Below are 21455 nucleotides of genomic sequence, written 5' to 3'. Positions count from 1 at the left end.
CGCAATCAAACTCAATCCATGGTTTCTAAACTCGGTATCGCTTCTCGTCTCGTTTAGCTCCGATACCGAGTCGTCTCGGACTAGTTTTCCGATATGTTTGAGACGTCTCGTGAGATAACTCGAAAATTGTACGTGAGATGTAAAACTCGGTCAAAAAAATGACTTTATGAGTTGGTCTCGTTCAGCTCTGGTACCGAGTTAACTCGGACGATACGTCTCGGTCTCGACGGCTTTAAAAACCATGACTCAATCAAACATGAACATGGGACCCACCTCCGTACCCACTTTGGACTTCAATATCCCAAATAAATATAATATTTGGGCGTACAAGTCTATTAAAAAGTGCTGGCCTCATCATCTTTACTAGTATAATGAGAGAAGCGGTGTCGAAGTGGCTCCACACCAAATTTTGGATCCCACCAATTGCCCCATCTTTACATTTTTGTCTGATAATCTGAAGTTCTTTATACACTTTCATCATAATAGTAGATTTTTTTTTTCTTCGGGACACACAAGAAAAAGATTTTTGATTATTTAATAATCAGATTAGGGAGCGTCAGAAAAAAGAGTGTCAGATTATCATTAGTCTTATATTTTCTTTACAATCTTTCTTATTATAATGAGAGAAGGCGGAGTAGAAAGTAGTATGACGTCAAAATTCAAATTTCAAAAATAGTGCAATCTTAACATTTAAAATTAAAATAATTTAGGGTATTTGAGTCAAAAACCTAGAAATTTATAATCGCATGTTCCTAGATTACGTTGGTTAGTTTTTGAAAGTACAAAAACATCCATGTAATCTTTAATATCACATTTTTATTAATTTTTGAATTACAAATAAACCCTTTAGATAAACGTTTGTTTGTATATGCAATTTCTAGTTATAAATAATGAGAGAGGGCGGAATTGATTTGGTTTGACACCAAATTTTGGATCCCACAAACGCCCCCACTTTTACATTTAAATTTCATATACTCAAGGTCATTTTAATAAAAACCAAGACAATTGGACCCACCACTTTCAAATCACGGTGGTTAATTCCCTAAACATATTTTCCAGTGAGTTTGTCACTTATAATTAGCGATCTTGCTGATAAATTACTAGTGATATCGCAAGTAATTTTAAAGGAACTTTTATAATTAGCTATCTCGTTGATAAATTATCAATAAGATCGTAAATAATATTAAAGTCAAACACCTTTGATATTTTTCATGGGTAGTTTTTGATATTTTATCAGCAAGATCTCTGATTATAAAAGTAACGAGCTCACTGGAAAACATGTTTTGGGAATTAAAATGAATAGTGTATCGAAATCGGATTTTTTTCATATTCAATGCACAAAATGGTAATTTACCTATTTAATAATTATCAACTTATAAATTAGTGTGTTATAAGTAAGAGTTTGGTGTATTAATAGAAACTTTCCAATACAAAGTTGTTTTTTTACTAAAATTTAGTTATTGAATCTGAAGCATAGTCACAAAATTCTCAAAATATTCATAAAATTCTCCGAATTAAATGTTAGAAGAAGAAATTATATTAGAACTTACTCAATTAATTCATTTAATTCAATTCTCGATTTTGAAAGAAATTTCAACCTAGATTTAGCATTGAACTTATTGCTCTGTGTTTGATCCAACATCGAGCATCGGGTTCAATTCTTTCTTTGCAAAGTAAGCTTTAAGCTTGAGGCTTGGGATAATCAGACTATAAGATTTAAGGTTTCACATTGTGAAAAATGTCAAAATTTGATGGCCTTAGGCTGTCAAATTTCATAAAATTCGACGGACCAAGAGGTCAAATTGGTGTCGAATTTTTCGTTGTCAAAATTTTGTTTTTCGACGGGTCGAAACTGTCAAATTAATGAAGGATGAGACAAATTCGACAGCTCTAAGCCATCAAATCCGGGGAACATCAAGAATTTAGATGGTCCTAGATAGTCAAAATTCAGTTTCTAAAATTCGTGGGCCTTGGCCCGTCAAATTTTCATGTCGAATTTTCCAATTTTCACCTAGTGTTTATAAATAGTGACTGAATTTTCTACCACTTTAAGGTCCAAAACTAACTCGATAGACATATAGTTAGTTATGGATGCCATTTGCACAATGATATATTCCATTGCTAGAGATTTAATGAATTGTAATATTTTCGGTTTGTAGAGATTTGAAGGCATATTTTTTGCATTACAAAATTTTAGGTTTTTAGCGGGGGGTCAAAAACCGTCGCAAATATCAAAAAACCGTCGCTATTATTAGTAGTGATGGCCACGTGTAACGCCACTATAGGCGGCGTCGCTAAAAACCATATTAAGCCTTATAGTGACGGTCAAAAACCGCCGCTAATTAATTTTATTACCGTCGCTATAGATGTAATATTTTTTTGGGTTAGGACATAATCTTTTTTTCTTCCACTCTTGTAGTATATTTATCTCGATATTATTTGTAAAGTTTTTCATACTTGCATGTAGTTGAGGAGGTACATGCCTGTTAGATTAGGTATGGTAACGAAAAACAGTAGCACATCCATTCACGTTAAAAACAAACAAATGGATCTGGCAAGCCATTTCAAAGTAACTTATACATGTATGAGAGCCATGTTTGAGCTGAAAAGTTTAGGTTGGATGGGACCAGAGAGTAGATTCTTTCCGAAATGACTGTCAAGAACGAACCAAAAATGAAAATCAGAATTATCATCTACAAAAAACTAATAAGAGAAATAAATTATTCCGAACAGAGAAGGCTTAATACATACAAGTGCTTGGTGTTGCGTAACAAATCCAGACTAGGAATATTCCCACGAGAGACGGGAATGGTTCCAGTAAGCTTGTTGTCTGCCAGATCCAACCAAAAAAGAGTAGATAGCTTACCTATTGAAGGAGGTATATTTCCACTAAAGCTATTAGAATTTAGAGATCTGCATGGAATCGCAATATGTAGGTAGGTTAAGAATAATATACCAAGAAAAAAACTAGTACTAAAGTTGAAATCTTACAAAAATATAAGTTGTGATAGAGAGCCTATCGAGTCTGGGATTGGACCAGAGAAACCACAACCAACCAAGATTCTAAATGCAACGAAAACTAACTAGAACTATTAAAGAATTTGAAGTAAACATCACGATTTTCTCACAAGTTTGACAGTTTCTTTAAACTCCCAATTGTTTGTGGAATAGGACACGTAAGACCCTTTTGTAAGATGGATCCCTACATGGAACAATCGGTAATCAGATATGAATTTATTCGGAAAAATTAAAATAGAATTAGTCTTCTTTTACAAGGGAAGAAAGTGAACTACAAAGAGAAGACATACAGGACAAGTCTGAATATCTCCGGACAACTGACCTTTCAGTCCCATAGTCGATAATTGTCTGAGATGAAATTGATTTGGGTCAGAATTTCAAGTATTTGAAATGGAAGATTAAATATAACAAGCACTTACATGTAGATAACACGTGATTTGTTGCAGCGGATTCCCACCCAATCATCACCACAAGGATCTGAACCCACCCAATTTGGTGAAGTGTTCTCCCATACATCCTTCAAGGAGTTTAGAGCAGCAACTATACAAGGAGAAGCAAAAGAGTGTACACTATAAGCCTAGTCACATAAAACTGAATTGGATCAATCAAAGCCAAGTATGGATCATTGATTAGATCTTAAGATAAAATGGGATTCTCTTCGGAGTCAAGACTCCGATTCAGCAAAATGTCTGGCATAACAATGACATATACTTAATCAAATTGGCAAGTTTTTCTTTGTGTCAAATGCGTTGTCAAGAGTATACAAAGTATGATCTAATAACACAAAACATACCATATTTGAATTCTCTAATGGATAATTGATGACAAACTAGAGACGACAATGATACTACATGCCATCCGACATGTCAGTCACCACCATTACAGCCAAGAGTTGGAGCATAAGAGCAAGCAGTGAGGCCTGGATTGTTCGGTCCATTGGTCGAATAAACGTCTTGAAATTGGTTGGTAAACATTCTTCAAAAAATACTTCTATTACAATTGCTTTTGGCATATAACCAATTTTGAAAAACAAAATCATTTCAACCAATAATGATTTCTACAGGCCCATACAAGAGAAATTCTTTTTTCTAAAAAAAAAATGAAAGCTGTAGCCCCTCATATTTAAAAGAATACATATTTGATAGGTTCATGTTTAACAGAACTACCTTTACATCACTGAGAATGGTTGGTATCATGTGGTATTCACATCACTGATAATGGTTGGTATCATGTGGTATTCAGACATGTATCATGATTCCTTGATGATCTGCATATAAACGGGTTGGATCAGAACAACCTTTATGTTTCTGACTAGAGAATTTTCAATGCTAAATACAGGTGTTGCTGATGATTCTGAATCAACATCAGTAACATTCGATAATTATCGAACTATTTTCATCATTCACCATCTCAAGGCAATTCTTGAAGCAATGAAGTAAGCCCCAGACCCTTAATTGAAATTCTTTTGTACCATCTGAGCCATTCAATTAGTAGACTGATTGATTAATCAAACATACAGTATGCAACTGATCGAACATTTTAGACAGAGGCATTAATGGATCAAGAACATAGAAATAATGAATTAGTTTACAGATGTTGAAGATAGAATTATTAATCTAAGGTGTTTTTTTTCTTTTAATTTTAATTTTTGGGTGTAACAGGGAGGGTGTGCAAGTGAAAGGGTACATCTATTGGTCTCTACTGGATGTTGTGGAAATGGGAGGCGGCTATAATACCCGGATGGGGCCTTAACCACACAAACTATGATAACTGGGACAGAATCCCCAAAAATTCTGCCAAATGGTTGAAACCAACCGTTCCCCCTGTGAAAACCAACCGCATCTCCATACGGGGAGGCTTACTATCTTCTTACTTCGTTGATGGTCTGACTTGCTCCCACTGGAAGGCTTTGGACCTATGGCTTGGTTTGGTTGACATACTACAATGCATTTTTGTGTCATGAGTTCAAGTCTAGCTTATACACACACACACAAATTTATAACAAGGATTATCAATGAGTCTAGCAATCACAAAGTAAAATTTCCACCAAAAAAATCAAAATCATGAAACAACAATAAGAATTTTCATACACAAGTATATTATCGAAGTTCATCAATCGAAAGAACTAGAGATCAATAAAAAAAAAGAAATAAAAAACAAAAGACATGAAATTAAACCAAGAAAAATCACCATCATCAGACGAAACAGAGGCATCGCAAACTGAAGCATTAGAAGTCGATACCTCATTTTTCATCGAATCTACCTTCTTTACGATCTCCGAATCCCTGAAATTCAAACTAACATTATTAAAATTCAAAAAAATTAAAAATAAAAACCAATGAAGAAGAAGAAGAAAGTAAGAAAGCCTAACCTTAAAGGAGGGTGAATTGGTTGGTTTGATTGAGATCTTTGTTTGATGAGAAAAGTGCGAGTTCGAAGTTCGTCAGATTTTAGAGAGAAACCTCAAGAGGAGTAAAGATTGGCCAAGTTGATGAGAGTTGAGGCCAATTGGAATCTGAAGGAGATGAATTTAGGGTTTCGAGCTTCGGAGAGTGTGAGTGGTTTTCACAAAATATGCTTATACAGGGAGAGGGCGAGAGGTTTTTTTTGCGAAATTTCGTTTTTTCGCGCGCAGACTGTGTTCCATAGTGATACCTATTTTGGCCACCGCTGAAAATGGGTCACTAAAAGTTACTATTTTTGTTGTACCACTATAGATTGGGCTACAATGACCGAAAAAATCTGTTGCTATAGAACTCAAGTTTCTTTTTAAAAATATATCACTTTTATTTATAGCATAAAAAACAGCAAGATCAATATTTGTGATTGAAAATAGCCCATTGACCTCGACAAAATGTTCATTTCGCTTCTTATGATCTCAAGCGAGGAGTTCAACATACACTAGGGTTCAAAAAACCTTTGGTTTGGACATTTTTCATGGAAAAAAGAGTTGGACTTGACAATTGAATATTCTTTATGTCTCTTCTCAGCATGACATAGGGATTATCAAAAGAGTCAAGCTCAATGTTTGGATTCAAATAGCAGAGACCAAATGGCATGTGCTTTGAGGAAGAAAATCAATTGATTGTCTAAGAAATGTCAAAAGATAGATGTTTTTGGCATCCTAAAAAAATAACAAATATTAAATTATACGCCAAATAAAAGTAGTTTGAGAGTATATGTGATTAAATCAAATTCATATATGTAGTGCATATGAATTTACAAACATTAGGTAAACGAATTCCTATAAAATTATGAACTCATGATCTTCCAAATGATAGTTTGAGAGTGTTTGGACGACAATCTTAAGAGCCTCCAACATTTGAATTAGTAAAGTTGCCAAATCAAGACATTCGGATCCGGTTCAACACGATCCAAACCCGATTAACCAAGTACCAAAGGTCCGACCCATACCCCAATTGGTTTGGTCAAAAGGGATCCGACCCTTTAACCATGCCTAAAGGAGGTTCGGCCTCTATATTGTCCGACCCCTACAACCTATAAAATCTAAAGGACGTTCGGCCTCCCTTGGAGCCAACTACCTTCACCCATCCAAATTACAAGGAAGTTCGGTATCTCTAAGGAGCCGAATGGATATTATATCCTTATTATAGCAAGGTTAAAAGTCTTGAGGCTGATTGTGAATATGAAGTTTGGCGTTATTGTTTTGTTATTAGAGACTATCTTTGTAACTCTATGGCCTTTATGCGTGACTATGTTGGTAACATGTGTGATGAGAGGAAGCAAAAAATGCTTTAGTAAACAAAGAAATGGTGAAGCCACATATTTAGTGGGAGAAGAACCCTATTTGTCTGGAAGCGGATTGATCAGTTGGATACAAAAGAAAAGTCAGGAGGATGTGAACAGGTTGATCGAGAAATATAAAATTGATTCTCCAACTCATTTGTTACAATTCTATTGCAAAATTACTCCATCTGAAGAGCCACTTACTAACAAGCTTCAAGTTTCATCAGAGAACCGAATATCTTGTCTTTCAGTTGTGCTCCTTGTAAGAGTGGCCATTGTTTCACTTCCGGATTCCCTCAGTACTTCTCTAGTTCACACCCTAGATGAAGCCTTCGAAATCATTTATTTCATCGACGAGACAATGAGTGCTGGAAATATCCGTAACAAAGCTAAATGGATGATGGCAAAATATATGTGGAAGAAAAACAAATGCATTAAATCTTCAGTAAAGAAACATTGTTCTAAAGTTGTTATGAGATCTATAGATGGAGGGTTTCAATCTCAATCTGAATTGAAAGTATTAAATGATACACTTGGGACTATTGAAGAAGTACCATTGAAACCAGATATGATAAATTTTGTTGTAAGTGATGATGTACATACCATCAATGAATTTATCATCAAGTGCCGACCGTGCGCATCAATCGACGAGTTATACGGTCACATCGAACAACTATTTGTGGACATGTTGCAGTTTTTCTTCTCTCAACTCTCACATGCCATACTCAAGCATATTGCTGAGAGCCCCAATGAACAAAGCGAAGAAAGAGCAAGTTTTGCCTTGAAATTACTAAGCAAGGTTGCACCATTTGAGGGCAAAGTTCATTGGTCATTTCCTATCGGAACTGGTATCCACTATGTGAAATAAGCCCATATTTGACGGTCTTAGCCCGTCAAATTTTGAGAAATTTGACGGACCCTCCCGTCAAATATGCTTGTCAAATATTCTCTTGTAGAATTTTTTTTTTGACGGCCCTGAACTATCAAATTTTTTCTTGTAGAATGGGCTTAAAAAAAAAAATTTCAAAGAATATGACCGTCGAATATAGAGGTTTAACAAACAATAGGCGGTCCTCTAATTCACCAATCACAATAAATGAAATAATAATAAAAAAATATCAGAAAAATAACAAACAAAACAAAAATCATAAAACAAACTCCAAATTAAACAAAACAACTCAAAATTCATATTATATATTGAAATTTCATTACTAAACAAGCTCTAATTGAAGCAATTGGGCAGTTTCAAATGAAATTACGTCACATAATTGTCACATAATTGTTTAGAAATAAAACACAGTTAGAAGCAAATAGTCGTGATGCCCTTGATCTCTTCTAGCACTCTCGCTCTATCGGTCCTCTTATTTTCCTCAAGGTTTGGATTTCCCCCACGTTGCTACTGTTCTGAAAGAAATCCTTACAGCGCTCTCGTACCTACATGAAAAAGATTTAATATATTGAAATATCAACCCAAAGTAATAGAAGAACATAACTAGACTATAACAATCATATGCCATTTAATAGTAAGCTTCTAGACTGTGGACAAAAGTCTGAAAACAGATTGTAAATGCAGAAATTGGATGATGTAGGATTTTTGTTTTATATAAATAAAATTTATTGAGAGGTGGGTTGTAGAATCTTGAGAATATTGTTAAGCTATGAAGTAGTAGTTATTCTGACTAGAGAAGGCACACAACAACATATATTGCTAAAGTTATGGCATTGCTTAGTATAAGCATGGATTTAGAACTCTAATATTAAATGAAAGAAAGTTTAGCCAATCAAAAAGGCACTCAAATCTTAAGATATATCTAAATTCTTACATCAGAGCTTATAATGATCGTGACATCTAATATTAAGCTTCTAATATGTTCCAATAGACTTTTAATTATTTATTTTGAAGGAACGGTGAAAACATTTCCTTTGTCCATGTCGCAATAAGTGGTATGTCCCCCAACTATATGTACATTCTGTAATAGTATTCAAAACACAATAAAAAAAATATACTACTTTGAAGAATGTCAAATAGTTTTATAACAGTAATTTATGTTATAAATAAAAATACAATAAAAGGAAACTAACCTCGATAAGAAAACTCTAGAACAATTTTGTTAAATGAGATGTCCCAGTTCCAATCCAATGGTGTTGGCATTTTTTTTATTTATAAAAGCAGCAATTAAATCTGGGTACTTTGTCTAATTAATTAAATTAGAAAACTCTGCCTATTAGTAAACTCACAGTCGAGGTTTGCAAGGCGATGACAGAGAGAAAATCTTTGTAGACTTTGATTTTCTAAGACTTTTCTAAAGAAGGCATACCCATGTCCAACACTGTCTATGACATGCCTGGACTGTGTCCCAGCTGTACCTGGGTACAACAGACTGTGACAATGAAGACCTCCAGGGAAGCTTCAAAAATCTTTCCTAAAAAATATTGTTCTCAAGGAAAAGAGGAAATATCCAAGATTTGTTAACCAATTGGTTATTCACAAGACCTTTTGAGGGCCATATCCCCTCTAGTAAGAGATGGTTAAGAGTCAAGAATAATAGGAGACAATGTACCAAAACGATGGAGCATTTCATACCTGGACACACAGAGCAATGACATCAACAAATCGAGATAGTGACTTGGGTGGGTAAAGCCCGCGTAAAGTAGGATCCACCATCTTTGCCAATGCATCGATATCATGAAGTTGTGGTGTGGCCCACCGGACTAGAGACTGCTCGGTTCTTGGTTTTGAATTGAAAAGGAAAAGGAAGCATCAACACTAATCAGAATCTAAGTGTTGGAATAGATAGGCTAAGTTAAAGCTGAATCTTAGTTGCACCTATTAAGAGGCATCCGACCCGTCAAAAGCTCCAGCATAACCACCCAAAACTGTAGACGTCACTCTTCAGTGTATATGCCGATGGCTTTGTGCACTCTGGAGCATTGTATCCAACCCCCAGGTTTTGGCTCGTTCGCTAACGGGAAAAAAATAGCTCTTTAACATCATGGTTGGATTTTTCAAACAGGAATAGTTGTGTCAAGATGAACAACCAAAAGGAAGCAGCAGAACTCCTCCCAGGAACTTTTATAAGTGTAGCACATATGCAGGGGGGTTGTGACCCACCACTCTATACACCCAACCCCAATGATCACATACCAAAAAATAAGCAACCTGACCTGATGGTTACCCATCAATGAAATATCAAAATACTAGACAAGAGTTTGGTTAGGATCACCTGATCAGGTGATTTTCAATCTAGGAAATCTCCTAGGTGTAGTTTGGGTTTTCTCCATACCTTAGAGGCGATCAACAAAAACGTGCAATTCATTTTGACATTCCAAGACTAGTGAAAAGCTGACTTGGAGTTGAAAAATCTGTATTTTTCATTTAACCCATTGCTTAGGAAAACCCTTTTTACACAAAAAAAATTAGAATTTGCTAATATATATGTTGTGACAAATATCATCGTGTTGAGCATAATTCACTGTGTGGTCCAAAGTCAATATATGACCTATATGGGTCTCCTACTTGGGAAGTAAGAATAAGGAATAAGGATAGACCAACTCTATATATATTGGTGTAGTGTATGAGTTCATCAGTATTTACCTTAAACATTATGACACTTGCAAAAATTGAGAGAGAAGTGAATATGGCATAATAGATAGGAGACACAACTGCAGTGTTGAAGGTATCCAATGCTTGGAACATGCCAAACTCAACAATTAAACTACATAGTATTTTATACAGTAAACAAACTACAACGCCACAACACCAAGCTAGTAGATGCATTTTTGAAATGCAAACAGATATAGGATGAAACTATCACTTAATGCTACACATGCTAAGTGACTTGCTCCTGTCCAATCTCTAGAAGAAAAAAAATGATAAAATCATTTCAGTAAGAAGAACTGTTACCCTTCCAAACAACATGCCCAACACTAGAAATACAACTGTTTTTACGGAAATCTAATTGAATGTTTGTACACAATTGGGGGCTGACCTGCCTGAAAGAACATTATAAATCCAACTGTTTTGGTCATGTTGACACACACTGACAACGATACAAATGGAGACATTTATGTTGACATTTTTTAAGGTGAGCAAGAATTTCGCTAAAATAAATTACTAATTACATTAATAGTTGTGGCCTAAAGGTTGGGGCATTTAGCAAGATTACCCTATATGTTAGGTTGTGTTAAGTAATTTTTCCTTTATATAATGACATTCATAGATTAGAAACATAGATAGAGAAATCCAATAAGGCCCTCTAATTGGATGAGAGAAAAAGAAAGTCATTAGAGTAGTACATATAGAAATAAGACTCTCCATAACCCATGCAAATAAACTAGTTGCTGGTTTTTAGGGGTTTGAAGAGATAGAAGGCTAGGAAGTCAACTAGGGTGTGGGGGTGTTCAACTTAGTTCCACAAAGCAGTAGCAAGAGTGAGGTAATTGGTGTTTACTAGAAGACATAAGGTATGGGTTGTTTGTTTTGTTTTTTTCTTTTTGATTGTTTTAGAGGGTACCTGATGTAACAAAGCAAAAGTTGAAAGTGTATGGCAAAGTATAGCACAACAATCCATACAGCTTATTGCATCTACCATACCATATCAGGGAGTTGGCGAGAGGGTGGTTTATTATCTTCTCTCACATTATGAGATGAAAGTGGTCAAGTGGATTCTCAAGCTAAAATGGTGTACATGACTTTTCTGTATATTGGAAACTATGTTCTTGTCTTCTTGATGTCACATTTCTAAATATATAACACATTGTTACTTAGCAAGAAAATTTTAAAAATAAAAATAAAAGATGGAGCAAAGTTTTTCAATTAACTATAGCAGGAATACTTGTTTAGCACGCACCAATAAGTTTTTAAAAAGAAACTTGAGTTTAAAGCTAGTTATATAATAGTCTTGAACCTTAATCTACTAATTGTCAGAAGCTTTATATTTAACAAGAGTATAATGAGGATGCTTCCTAGGCATAGTGACTCCATAAAACCCCCATAATGCTTTTTTTCCCATTCCACATCAAATTGCACATAAATTGGGTATAAATCGATTCCACATTCCCCGAGGGGGTCTTTAATATTTAGATCAGAAATCATACCTTGGGGGAATTCCTGATGAGGATTTCATTTGGTTTTAAATCCTTCAAGATGCCCATTACGTTCAATTGATTTGAACCCACTTCAATTTCATCTTGTAAATTCTTGATTCTCTCTAGTAGTTCTTTCACGTAATCTATGGTATCTCCAAGTATAGATGTTCTGTCCATCTGATTAAAGTCCATTTTGATCAACAATCTAACTTATAATAATGTGTATATTTTCAATAAAATGAGCATGAATAACTAGGCCAAATTCAAGAACAAAATAAGTAGTCCAACATAATTGGAAACAAAGATAAATCTACATATGTGAAGTTTGATACATATAATTGATGAAAAACTAGAGACAACAATGATACCACGTACCATCCCCAATGTTGCTCTCTGCCATTACAGCCAAAAGTTGGAACATGAGAGCGGCTAGACAGGCCTGGGTTGTTCAACCCATTGGAAAAAGAAAATAAACATGAGAGCGAGCAAAGACCTTAAAGTTGGTCTCTGCCATGTGTTGTAACGCTGCTGTTCTTCAACACATACTTGTTAATATCAAGATTTTCCCACCGAAGACATACTTCCCCATGTCCTGGCTGATTTCCTCAAAGTATTTCCCAATTAAGCGTTTCTCTTGGACGAACTTCACATTGGATAAAATATTCGAGGACAGCTCGATAGCCTGATTGGAACCACTTTCACCTCTATAAGAAATGTCAACTACATTCAGTAACTTGGCTTGGAGACAAGGATAAAGAAACCCATCGCATATCCCGTTGAAAGTCTTCCAACAAGGTTGAGTACAAAACTCCCTTTTAAGGTCATTTAAGGAGATGATATGCTTAATTCCATCTTCCAAGCATTTTCAAAGTTAAAAGGAATTAAGATAGATGAAGCAAACCTTAGCAAAGTATATGGCAAGCCAATCTGCAACACTTTAAGCAACTGCAGTTCTCATGGCCTGTTTCCACTCCATGAAACAAAATTAAAATTTTGTGATCCAAAAAATACTAAGTATGTTAGATATTGTTACTGTTGTGCTCTTCTTACTCCTTTATGACCGATGAAATTAGTAATAGACCCACTCGTGATCGTACCAATCATTGCTCCAATAGTCAATATGGATCCGACAATTGAGTATTGTATAACAAGACACCCAAAACAGAAAAAAAAAATGCAAATTTATCACGATGATTTGGAGAACCTTGTTTTCGCCATTTAATTGTATCTATTTCTATATCTTTTCTTAAGATTTATGTTCTAAATATTTTCATCCTACCTCAAATCAAATATAACCTTCACATTTCCTATCAAACTAAAGTTTTCTTTCTCATTGGTTCCATCATAACTCTTTGTTATACATGCTCAAACTATCTCAATCGACTTCTCTAGTCATGAAATTATGTGTTTTTATTGGGAATTGACAAACAAATGGTTAGAAAGGCATTTTATGTTGAAATCTACTAAAGAGAAATGAGGTATGTAATTAATCAAAGTCAAACCTTTAGATTTTTTCACGACTCTTCCATATCTTTGCAGCACTTACAAGCATTGCTACCTGTGCGTTATGCCCACAAGCAGACCTGAAAGCAAATGCAATACTAATGCTCATGCACACCAAAATAATGGATGCTCTTAGGTAAATTATATTGCTGGAAGTATGCCAAATCCTAATGATATCCATATACAAAGGTGAAAACTATAAATCAAAACAATGACCATCAAGTCTAATGGTATCAATTCTTTTATGGGAGAAAAAAATTACTAACCTGATTGCTATGTTCCTTCAAGAAATATCAAAGAAGTCCAAAGCTTTCTATGATGAATTCAGGTTTTGGCTCGAAATTGATTTGAAAAGTTACATCTATTAGATCAGAGACAAGAATATTCAATCAATGAAGATTGTCCTTCCCACATTGATTGAATATTCATGTCCCCCTGTAACAGCAAGAAGCTCTGAAACATTGGTTAAGGGCAGCACAAGCAAATTTTCCAAAAAATACGAAACAATATTTAGGAAATAAACCAGAACAATATTCAAATCTCTAAAATCATTGGGATGTATTATCAAATTTTTATTTGTTCTTAGATTTTGTTTCATTGTGCAATATTAACACATTTGAAAAATAGAAAACCAAAATGGATATATTTTGTAGAATAAAAAAACCCTAGATCTCATCTTCAACAATCAGAATAGTGTTCCGGATCCACCAACCAGAGAGAGAAGAGAGATCGACTCACCTTAAAGATAAACAGAGAAATTTCAAGAGGTGAATGGCTCCTTCTTCTCTCCATCGTTCCAATGTTGATAGATTGAGAAATCACTTCGACAGATCAGAGACAGAGAGAGATCAATTCGAGAGAACCAAAAAGACGAGAGAGAGAGAGAGAGAGAGAGAGAGAGAGAGAGAGAGATCAGAGGGTGAGATGAGATCGAGGGAGGGAGAGAGAGAGATCAGAGACAAAGAAAGATGAGATCGAGCGATCAGATGAAATCAAAGAAGAGAGAGATCAGAGACTACGAAAGATGAGATCAAGAGAAATCGATCGAGAGCGACCGAGAGGGACAGAGTAACAGAGAAAGGAGAGTCCCAATAGCTGTTTAATGGGAGAAAAAAAAATGAAATTCGTGGTCTGCTAGCCGTCAAATTTGGGCTCAAAAATACGTCGGGCCAGGCCCAACATTTTTTTATGTCAAATTTTGAGGTTTTTACGTAGTGATCACTAGCTTGATAACCCCTCATGTTCAATCCAGAGATGCTCACCGTATTGAACAATTGGAAAGAAATGCAGCCACACATATTACTCTTCAGGTAGCAGAAGATTGTGAAATTCAAGAGCATGCTTGAACTTAATGGGATTCTAAAGGCAATAAAGGTATATCTTTTTTCTATTTGATTTAATATCAATTAGAATAATTTCTTCTGGTATAATGTGTCGAATGTATCATATGTATCAATTAGACAAAAAATCTCCTCATATGTCCCTTGAAATATATATATTTATATAATTTCTAGACTCTTTCATGAATCAATGAAAAAATGCAGAAACATTAAAGATTTTGGTAACATTTTCTATTTTCTTTAAATCTACAAAGTCTTAAATTTCATTTCATGAAGAAGTCCGAATAAAAATATAATTTTTTTTTTGTAATTTAATAACTGGTTCATGAGGATTGAAGGTTCGTACGGTTGAACCTTTGGCTCATTTCGGTGTGTCCGATTTTTTACATTGCTTTAAACTCTTTAGAGCCAACTCACCCAAGTAAACTTTGAAGTAGCCAACCTACTTCAAATTTTGGTGAAATCCTTGTCTTTGATTGATGTGTGCCACGAAATTAATCCTATGCATCTAAATATTTTTGTTAATAAATATTTAGATTAATGATAAATTGATTCGCTAAGACGCTCTTAAAGTGGCATATGTGCACAAAACCATAGAAAATTGAAGATTATATCTCCTTCAACCTTTAAACATCAAGAAGAAAATATGAATTTTTGTAGAGAAGAATAGATTTTATAGAAAAATAAACAATGGTTTACAATGCGTTAAAAGATAATTGATTGAAGAAGAGGTTGAATATATAAGTGAAAAACGAGGTACCTTCTTGATGTTAAGTTTGAAAATGACATATTTTCTTGATAGTGATTCCTAGGCCATCTAATCACCTCATTACAAAGAATATCAAGTAAAGTCCCTTAGGATTTAGTTTTATCCATTAGCTTGGCCAAAGAGTCAATGATCTCATCGATACAAATCGAATAATACTCCTTATTTGGCTTCTCAGGATCTACTAGTTCTCCTTTGGCGTAGATCACATTCCTTCTAAAATTCATCAATAAGTATTTTCTACCATTATTCAATGATGGTAATGCTTCTGATACTATTTCTTTACCTTCTCGCCTATTAAGAACTGTGGAATCTGATGTCGCCTATAGAATAGAATTATTGTTTATCATTAGATATGGAAGTTGAAATCCATCATTTATATGAATTAAATATTAATGAAAAATTAATTAAAGAATCTCCAAAGTTAAAGTATTTTTTACATCTTACCTGAGTAGAAAGACCTCCAACTTTAAATGTAGATGATTTTTTTCTTCTTGTGCTTGTTTTTCTTCTTTTTCTTCTTATATTTCATTAGTGTATGAATTAGTTGAGTTAAGTTAATTATGCCACTTTCAAACTTATTCGTATAATTTCGATTTCGAGTTGTATAACGTAATGAAGTCTTTGAAACTCCACCCCCTCATATCTCTTACTCTGCTTTTTTCCATCTTTTCTAAACACCTATGCACAACTATGATTAATATAATAAATGTAAATAAAAAATCAAAATTAAATAATATAAGTCATACATACAATGAAAATAAAATCATGGTTGATATCTTTATGGGCAAAGTTATGATCTTCTTTAATAAAACTGTTTAATTGACCCTACAAAACAATGAAAACATTAAGATGATAAGTAATTTTTTCAAAAAAAAAAAAGACCAAAAAATGACATCACTTACGAGGGATTTGGCCAGCTCAGGAATGAGAGCGCTACCATCACTCCTCCTATGACTATCGATGAAGAGTTATGTCCTTGTGGGTTACCGGCCACCCGTCTTATGTTTTTTCTGTTTAGATAAAAAATAAAAGAAACCCATTACACTTTAGAACAGAACTCCAAATCTCAGCAAACTAAACTGGAAAACAAAATAAACCCAACAATGATTGTTTTTTGTAACTTCCCACGCAACACATTGCCCCTTGCTGTCCAAAATATCCCTTACTCCCTTGTTTAGGAATGAGGCAAACATTTCGTTAAGACTTACACAAACATGCTAGTGAGCTTCTTGGCACAATTCAAAGACCCATTTCCCACATGTGACCACAGTTGTGAACTCAAGGCAACCTTGACCACGGAACTAGTTCAAAACTAAATTCCAAAAATTCTAGAATTAATCAATGCAAATTATCATACTAGTTAAGGGTTTCACTAGCTAGGCCATTGGTAATGCACCTCACCATAAACCCCTCCCTTTAAAGTCTAATTCCTAGTAGCATCACCCAAATTATTGGTGAAGGAAACATAAATGACGAATCCTCTATCTTGAGCCACTAGCCTACAATGTACAATTTTTCTAAATCCCTCATAGCTAGCTTGTAAAACTGCCTAGAGAAACACTAGAAAACAAATAAAAGCACTCATTATCAAAATTAATAACAGCTCATCAAAATCAGCGGAAAAAAATAGATGGAGAAAAAAAAAAACAACTAATTCGCTCATTTTTATTAAATTCAACCCTGTATAAGCCCTTTACAACTATCCAACAAAAGATAAACCTTTCGACCATTAAACATAGATTATAAGCAATGTATCAAATTGAAACTCCAATTCTAGAGACTATTATATAAACCATACAAGCAAATCAAAATTATTAAATATGCTGCAAAACAACTCTATTAATAACCAAAGCATGAATCAAAGTTCCACCTAAAAAACAGAGGATAATTCAAATAAGATGTCTTAGCAACCATCTTATGCTTTTGCATTTTGTAAATTTAGATTTGTATTTGTAAGTGTTTGTATCAGCAGCAGCATACTTATTTGCATCGAAGCCTTATCACAAATACTTATATGTGTCTGCATATGGTCGAGAATGATGGGTTACAATAATATGATGGCCATTGTTAAGTCCTCATTTATGACAAACATCGGATCCTCTCTAAGTATCCTAACTGATGGCATGTCCACGTTGAAGGTCTTCTCTAATATTTTTGTAAATCAGAAATACTTCCCTTGACTTATGACTTCTCTTTGAGACTACCATAAATGACCTACATGCAATCATTTTCAACATCTAGCTGATTTTCTCCCCAAAACCAGTCATCTTCAGCCTCAACATGAAGTTTTTCATTCTCTTCTTCTACTTTAGGCTGAAACTTAAGATCCCATCTTTTTCAATATTCAAACCACAAGAACAAGACTGCCTTTTGGAGAAGCGGAAGTTTAATGGACTTTTGGGTAAAAAAATCAAGGGTTTCTACAAGATATTGAGGACAAGAAAATTGAAGATTCTATCTCCTCCAAACGTCAAGAACAAGTTAAATAAACAATAAACAATATTTCCATAGAAAAATAAATAATATTTTACAATGCATTAAAAGATAATAGATTGAAGAAGAGGTTGAATAAGTTAAAAACGATGCACCTTCTTGGTGTTAAGCTTGAAAGTGGCATATTTTCTAGGTAAAAAATAAGAAGATTTTGACTTAAGGTTGAAGACAAGGTCATTTACGTCATCTTCTTTTTGTCCGTGATACAAGATCAAGGTCAAGGGGAATGGCATCAGTTTGAAAACATGAGGATTAATATCTAATATTGACAAAAACTCAGTGGCATGTCTGAAACTAACCTCCCCCCTCTTTAACGCGTCCTATGAACCTTCGTGCCCACTGTTTAATTTTTTTTTCTTCAAAATCAAATATAAAATGTAATGTTAGGTTGGTTGAGTGAGCAGGAAGGTTCATAGGACGCGTTAATGACATTTATTTAATAGAAATTTATATAATATATACAATTCATATGGACCAAAATACATCCAAAAAATAAAGGCAACCAAAAGAAGAAGACGACTTGCTTCTTGCTTGTTCAACCAAAAGAAAGGCAAATGGAGAATCATTCAGGATTGAATGTAACATCTGATGATCACAATTATTCTTCTCCAATTCCTTTGATTGGCTTATATACAGCTGCTGCCACCTCGGTATGTTTTCTATTTATGATTTTTGATCTGTTGTATGGACTGCGTTCTAGGAAGCCATGGATACCATGTCGATTCTTCTCACTCAATTCCCTTACCCTCACACTTCTTGCAATAGCTACAAAACTCCCTGTAGATCTCACCACTTCCATGCCTTCTGCTCACGATCAACTATCTAAACTTACTGGCACTGTCTTCATATGCATCTCCATAGGGTTTTTCTTCCCTTCAGTTGGATCCCAGAGTCACTATGAACGTCTTTCCAACATGGCCTCCCTGACCATCTATGTAATAGCCGTTGTTGTCAATGTTGCTATACAAATGGCTACTAGGGTCATCTTTGCGTTCATTGTAGAACATGTCATAATCCTGTCTTGTATGGTGCTTTTGCTACTTGCATTATGGGATTCTACCGTTAGACATCATCTTGGTACTGATATTTATCTCGATGATGTTAAAGAACAACTTGAAAAGGGTGACCCACGAAGTTCGGAGAACGAATGTATGATTAATCGAATGAAATTGTTTTATGTGTCTAGTTATGGACACAACCCTCAATTGTTTATCAGTGATAGTGCACCTGCTATGACTATGGGCGTGATTCCCATACTTTGCACAGTGGTTCTGTCACAAGCTGCAATTAGATCCCTCATTCTTAACAATACGATGGAGTTTGGTTATGGAGTTTCGGATTATAAATGGTCAATATGGATGGTGGTTGTCACTCAGTGTCTTACCATAACAATAGGTTGTATAGCAATTGGCTTTAGATGGCTTACTGTGGCGAGCAACACTACTGTCCTTCTAGCAGAACATTACGTAAGAGGGCCGAATGGAAAATATATCGCTATTATAGTAAGGTTAAAAGCCTTAAGGCTGTTTGTGAATATGAAATTTGGCTTTATTGTTTTGTACTTAGATTTTATATTTGTAATTCTATTGCCTTTTTGCGTGACTGTGTTGGCAACATATGTGATGAGAGGCAGAAAAAAATGCTTTGGTAAACAAAGAAATGGTGAAGCCATAGATTTAGTGAGACAAGAAGAACCCTATTTGTCTGGGAGTCGATTGATCTGGTGGATACAGAAGAAAAGTGAGGAGGATGTGAAGAGGTTGATCGAGAAATATAAAATTGATTCTCCAATTCATATGTTACAACTCTTTTGCAAAACTACTCCATCTGAAGAGTCACTTACTAACAAGCTTCAAGTTTCATCAGAGAACCGAATATCTTGTCTTTCAGTTGTGCTCCTTGTTAGAATGGCCATTGTTTCACTTCCAGATTCCCTCAGTACTTCTCTAGTTCACACCCTAGATGAAGCTTCGAAATCATTTATTTCATCGACGAGACAATGAGTGCTGGAAATCTCCGTAACAAAGCTAAATGGATGATGGCAAAATATATGTGGAAGAAAAACAAATGCATTAAATTTTCAGTAAAGAAACATTGTTCTGAAGTTGTTATGAGATCTATGGATGGAGGGTTTCAATCTCAATCTGAATTGAAAGTATTAAATGATACACTAGGGACTATTGAAGAAATACCATTGGAACCAGATATGATAAATTTTGTTGTACGTGATGATGTGCATGCCATCAATGAATTTATCATCAAGTGCCATCCGTGCGCATCAATCGATGAGTTATACGGTCACATCGAACAACTATTTGTGGACATGTTACAGTTTTTCGTGTCTCAACTCTCACATGCCATACTCAAGCATATTGTTGAGAGCCCCAATGAACAAAGCGAAGAAAGAGCACGTTTTGCCTTGAAATTACTAAGCAAGGTTGCACCATTTGAGGGCAAAGTTCATTGGTCATTTCCTATCGGAACTGGTATCACTAGCTTGATAACCCCTCATGGTCAATCCAGAGATGCTCACCGTATTGAACAATTGGAAAGCAATGCAGCCACGCATATTGCTCTTCAGGTAGCTGAAGATTGTGAAATTCAAGAGCATGCTTGAACTTCATGGAATTCTAAAGGCAATAAAGGTATATCTTTTTTCTTTTTCATTTAGTATCAGTTAGAATAATTTCTTCTTGTATAATGTGTCGAATGTATCATATGTACTAGTTACTGACATTTTACGTCAACAGATGAGGAAGAGGTGGAAGCCATGGATTTGGAGTAGAAGATGCAATGATGTGACAAAGACCCTAGTTATATTTCAATATTTTGTGTTTGTAATAGAGGATCTGTTGTTGTTGAAAGATCTTGTAATTCTCTATTGTAATGTATGAAAGGCTTGGTATTTAATGCCTAAGAATTGTGTATCACGCCTAATAAACCATGTATCTAGAATCATTCAAGTTATAAGGAATCAAGGTACAAAAGTTTGGGGTTTTAACAAGGATCTTCTCTTATTTTCTCCATTTCATATTTTCTCTGTTATATAATATTTATTGACGATTAAATTTGGTAAATGTGATTCCATGCTAACAAAAAAATGAGAACTGAGATATTGATAATACATAGCAAGATATAAGTTATTATTTCAATTCAAAGCTATGAGTGCTGATTTTGTAACTCAAATACTCATTGGGGTGGCATAGCTCCAGCAGTTACTAAGGAAATAAGAAGCTTGGTTAGAATCAGATTCATTCGGGAAGGTATCTATCAGGGATAGCAAACATTATTGTGGTACCAAAGAAGGATGGAAAAGTAAGGGGTTTGCATTGAGTATACCATCCCAAATAAAGTATATCTGAAAGACAATTTTCCCTTACTAAGAATCAACTGACAAGTAAAGGTTGTTGTCAATGAATGAGCATTTGATATATAGCTAGATCTCGTTGCCATTATAAAATCAAGCAAAGAGCAAGGAATGTTCTATTTCGAGTAAT

At 34.7% G+C, this 21455-nt stretch overlaps 1 protein-coding gene and 2 long non-coding RNA genes across 11 annotated transcripts; 1 reads left to right on the top strand and 2 right to left on the bottom strand.

Annotated features, from left to right (window-relative positions):
• Positions 1-2555: 2555 nt before the first annotated feature.
• LOC147382163 (uncharacterized) lies at positions 2556-5556 on the bottom strand. Of its 4 annotated transcripts, XR_015173713.1 has the most exons (7): positions 5390-5556; positions 5209-5303; positions 3438-3558; positions 3129-3366; positions 2992-3063; positions 2752-2913; positions 2556-2653 (listed from the first exon to the last, which is right to left on the bottom strand). It is a non-coding gene; the product is annotated as an uncharacterized LOC147382163 (long non-coding RNA). The 4 variants fall into 4 exon arrangements; XR_015173712.1 differs by having other exon boundaries at positions 3129-3558; XR_015173716.1 differs by lacking the exons at positions 5209-5303; positions 5390-5556 and adding an exon at positions 4185-4453.
• A 2373-nt stretch (positions 5557-7929) lies between these two features.
• On the bottom strand, positions 7930-14571 carry LOC147382162 (uncharacterized). 6 transcript variants are annotated; one of them, XR_015173595.1, is made up of 6 exons: positions 14095-14571; positions 12229-13436; positions 11863-12030; positions 9593-9728; positions 9350-9494; positions 7930-8199 (listed from the first exon to the last, which is right to left on the bottom strand). It is a non-coding gene; the product is annotated as an uncharacterized LOC147382162 (long non-coding RNA). The 6 variants fall into 6 exon arrangements; XR_015173596.1 differs by having other exon boundaries at positions 9350-9484; XR_015173597.1 differs by having other exon boundaries at positions 9350-9728; positions 12229-12814; positions 13356-13436.
• Positions 14572-18365: 3794 nt separating this feature from the next.
• On the top strand, positions 18366-20946 carry LOC147382161 (uncharacterized). Its single transcript, XM_086428738.1, has 2 exons — positions 18366-20603; positions 20709-20946. Exon 1 carries the CDS (start codon positions 18513-18515, stop codon positions 19959-19961), a length of 1449 nt encoding a protein of 482 aa, XP_086284864.1. The 5' UTR covers positions 18366-18512; the 3' UTR covers positions 19962-20603; positions 20709-20946.
• The last annotated feature ends 509 nt before the right edge of the window (positions 20947-21455 follow it).

This window comes from Akebia trifoliata, chromosome 16, assembly GCF_017979445.1.
Source record: "Akebia trifoliata isolate Shusen 1 chromosome 16, ASM1797944v1, whole genome shotgun sequence".
Taxonomy (NCBI): domain Eukaryota; kingdom Viridiplantae; phylum Streptophyta; class Magnoliopsida; order Ranunculales; family Lardizabalaceae; genus Akebia; species Akebia trifoliata.
The sequence above is the reverse complement of the archived record's forward strand: the minus strand, read 5'-3'. Positions and strand labels throughout refer to the sequence as shown.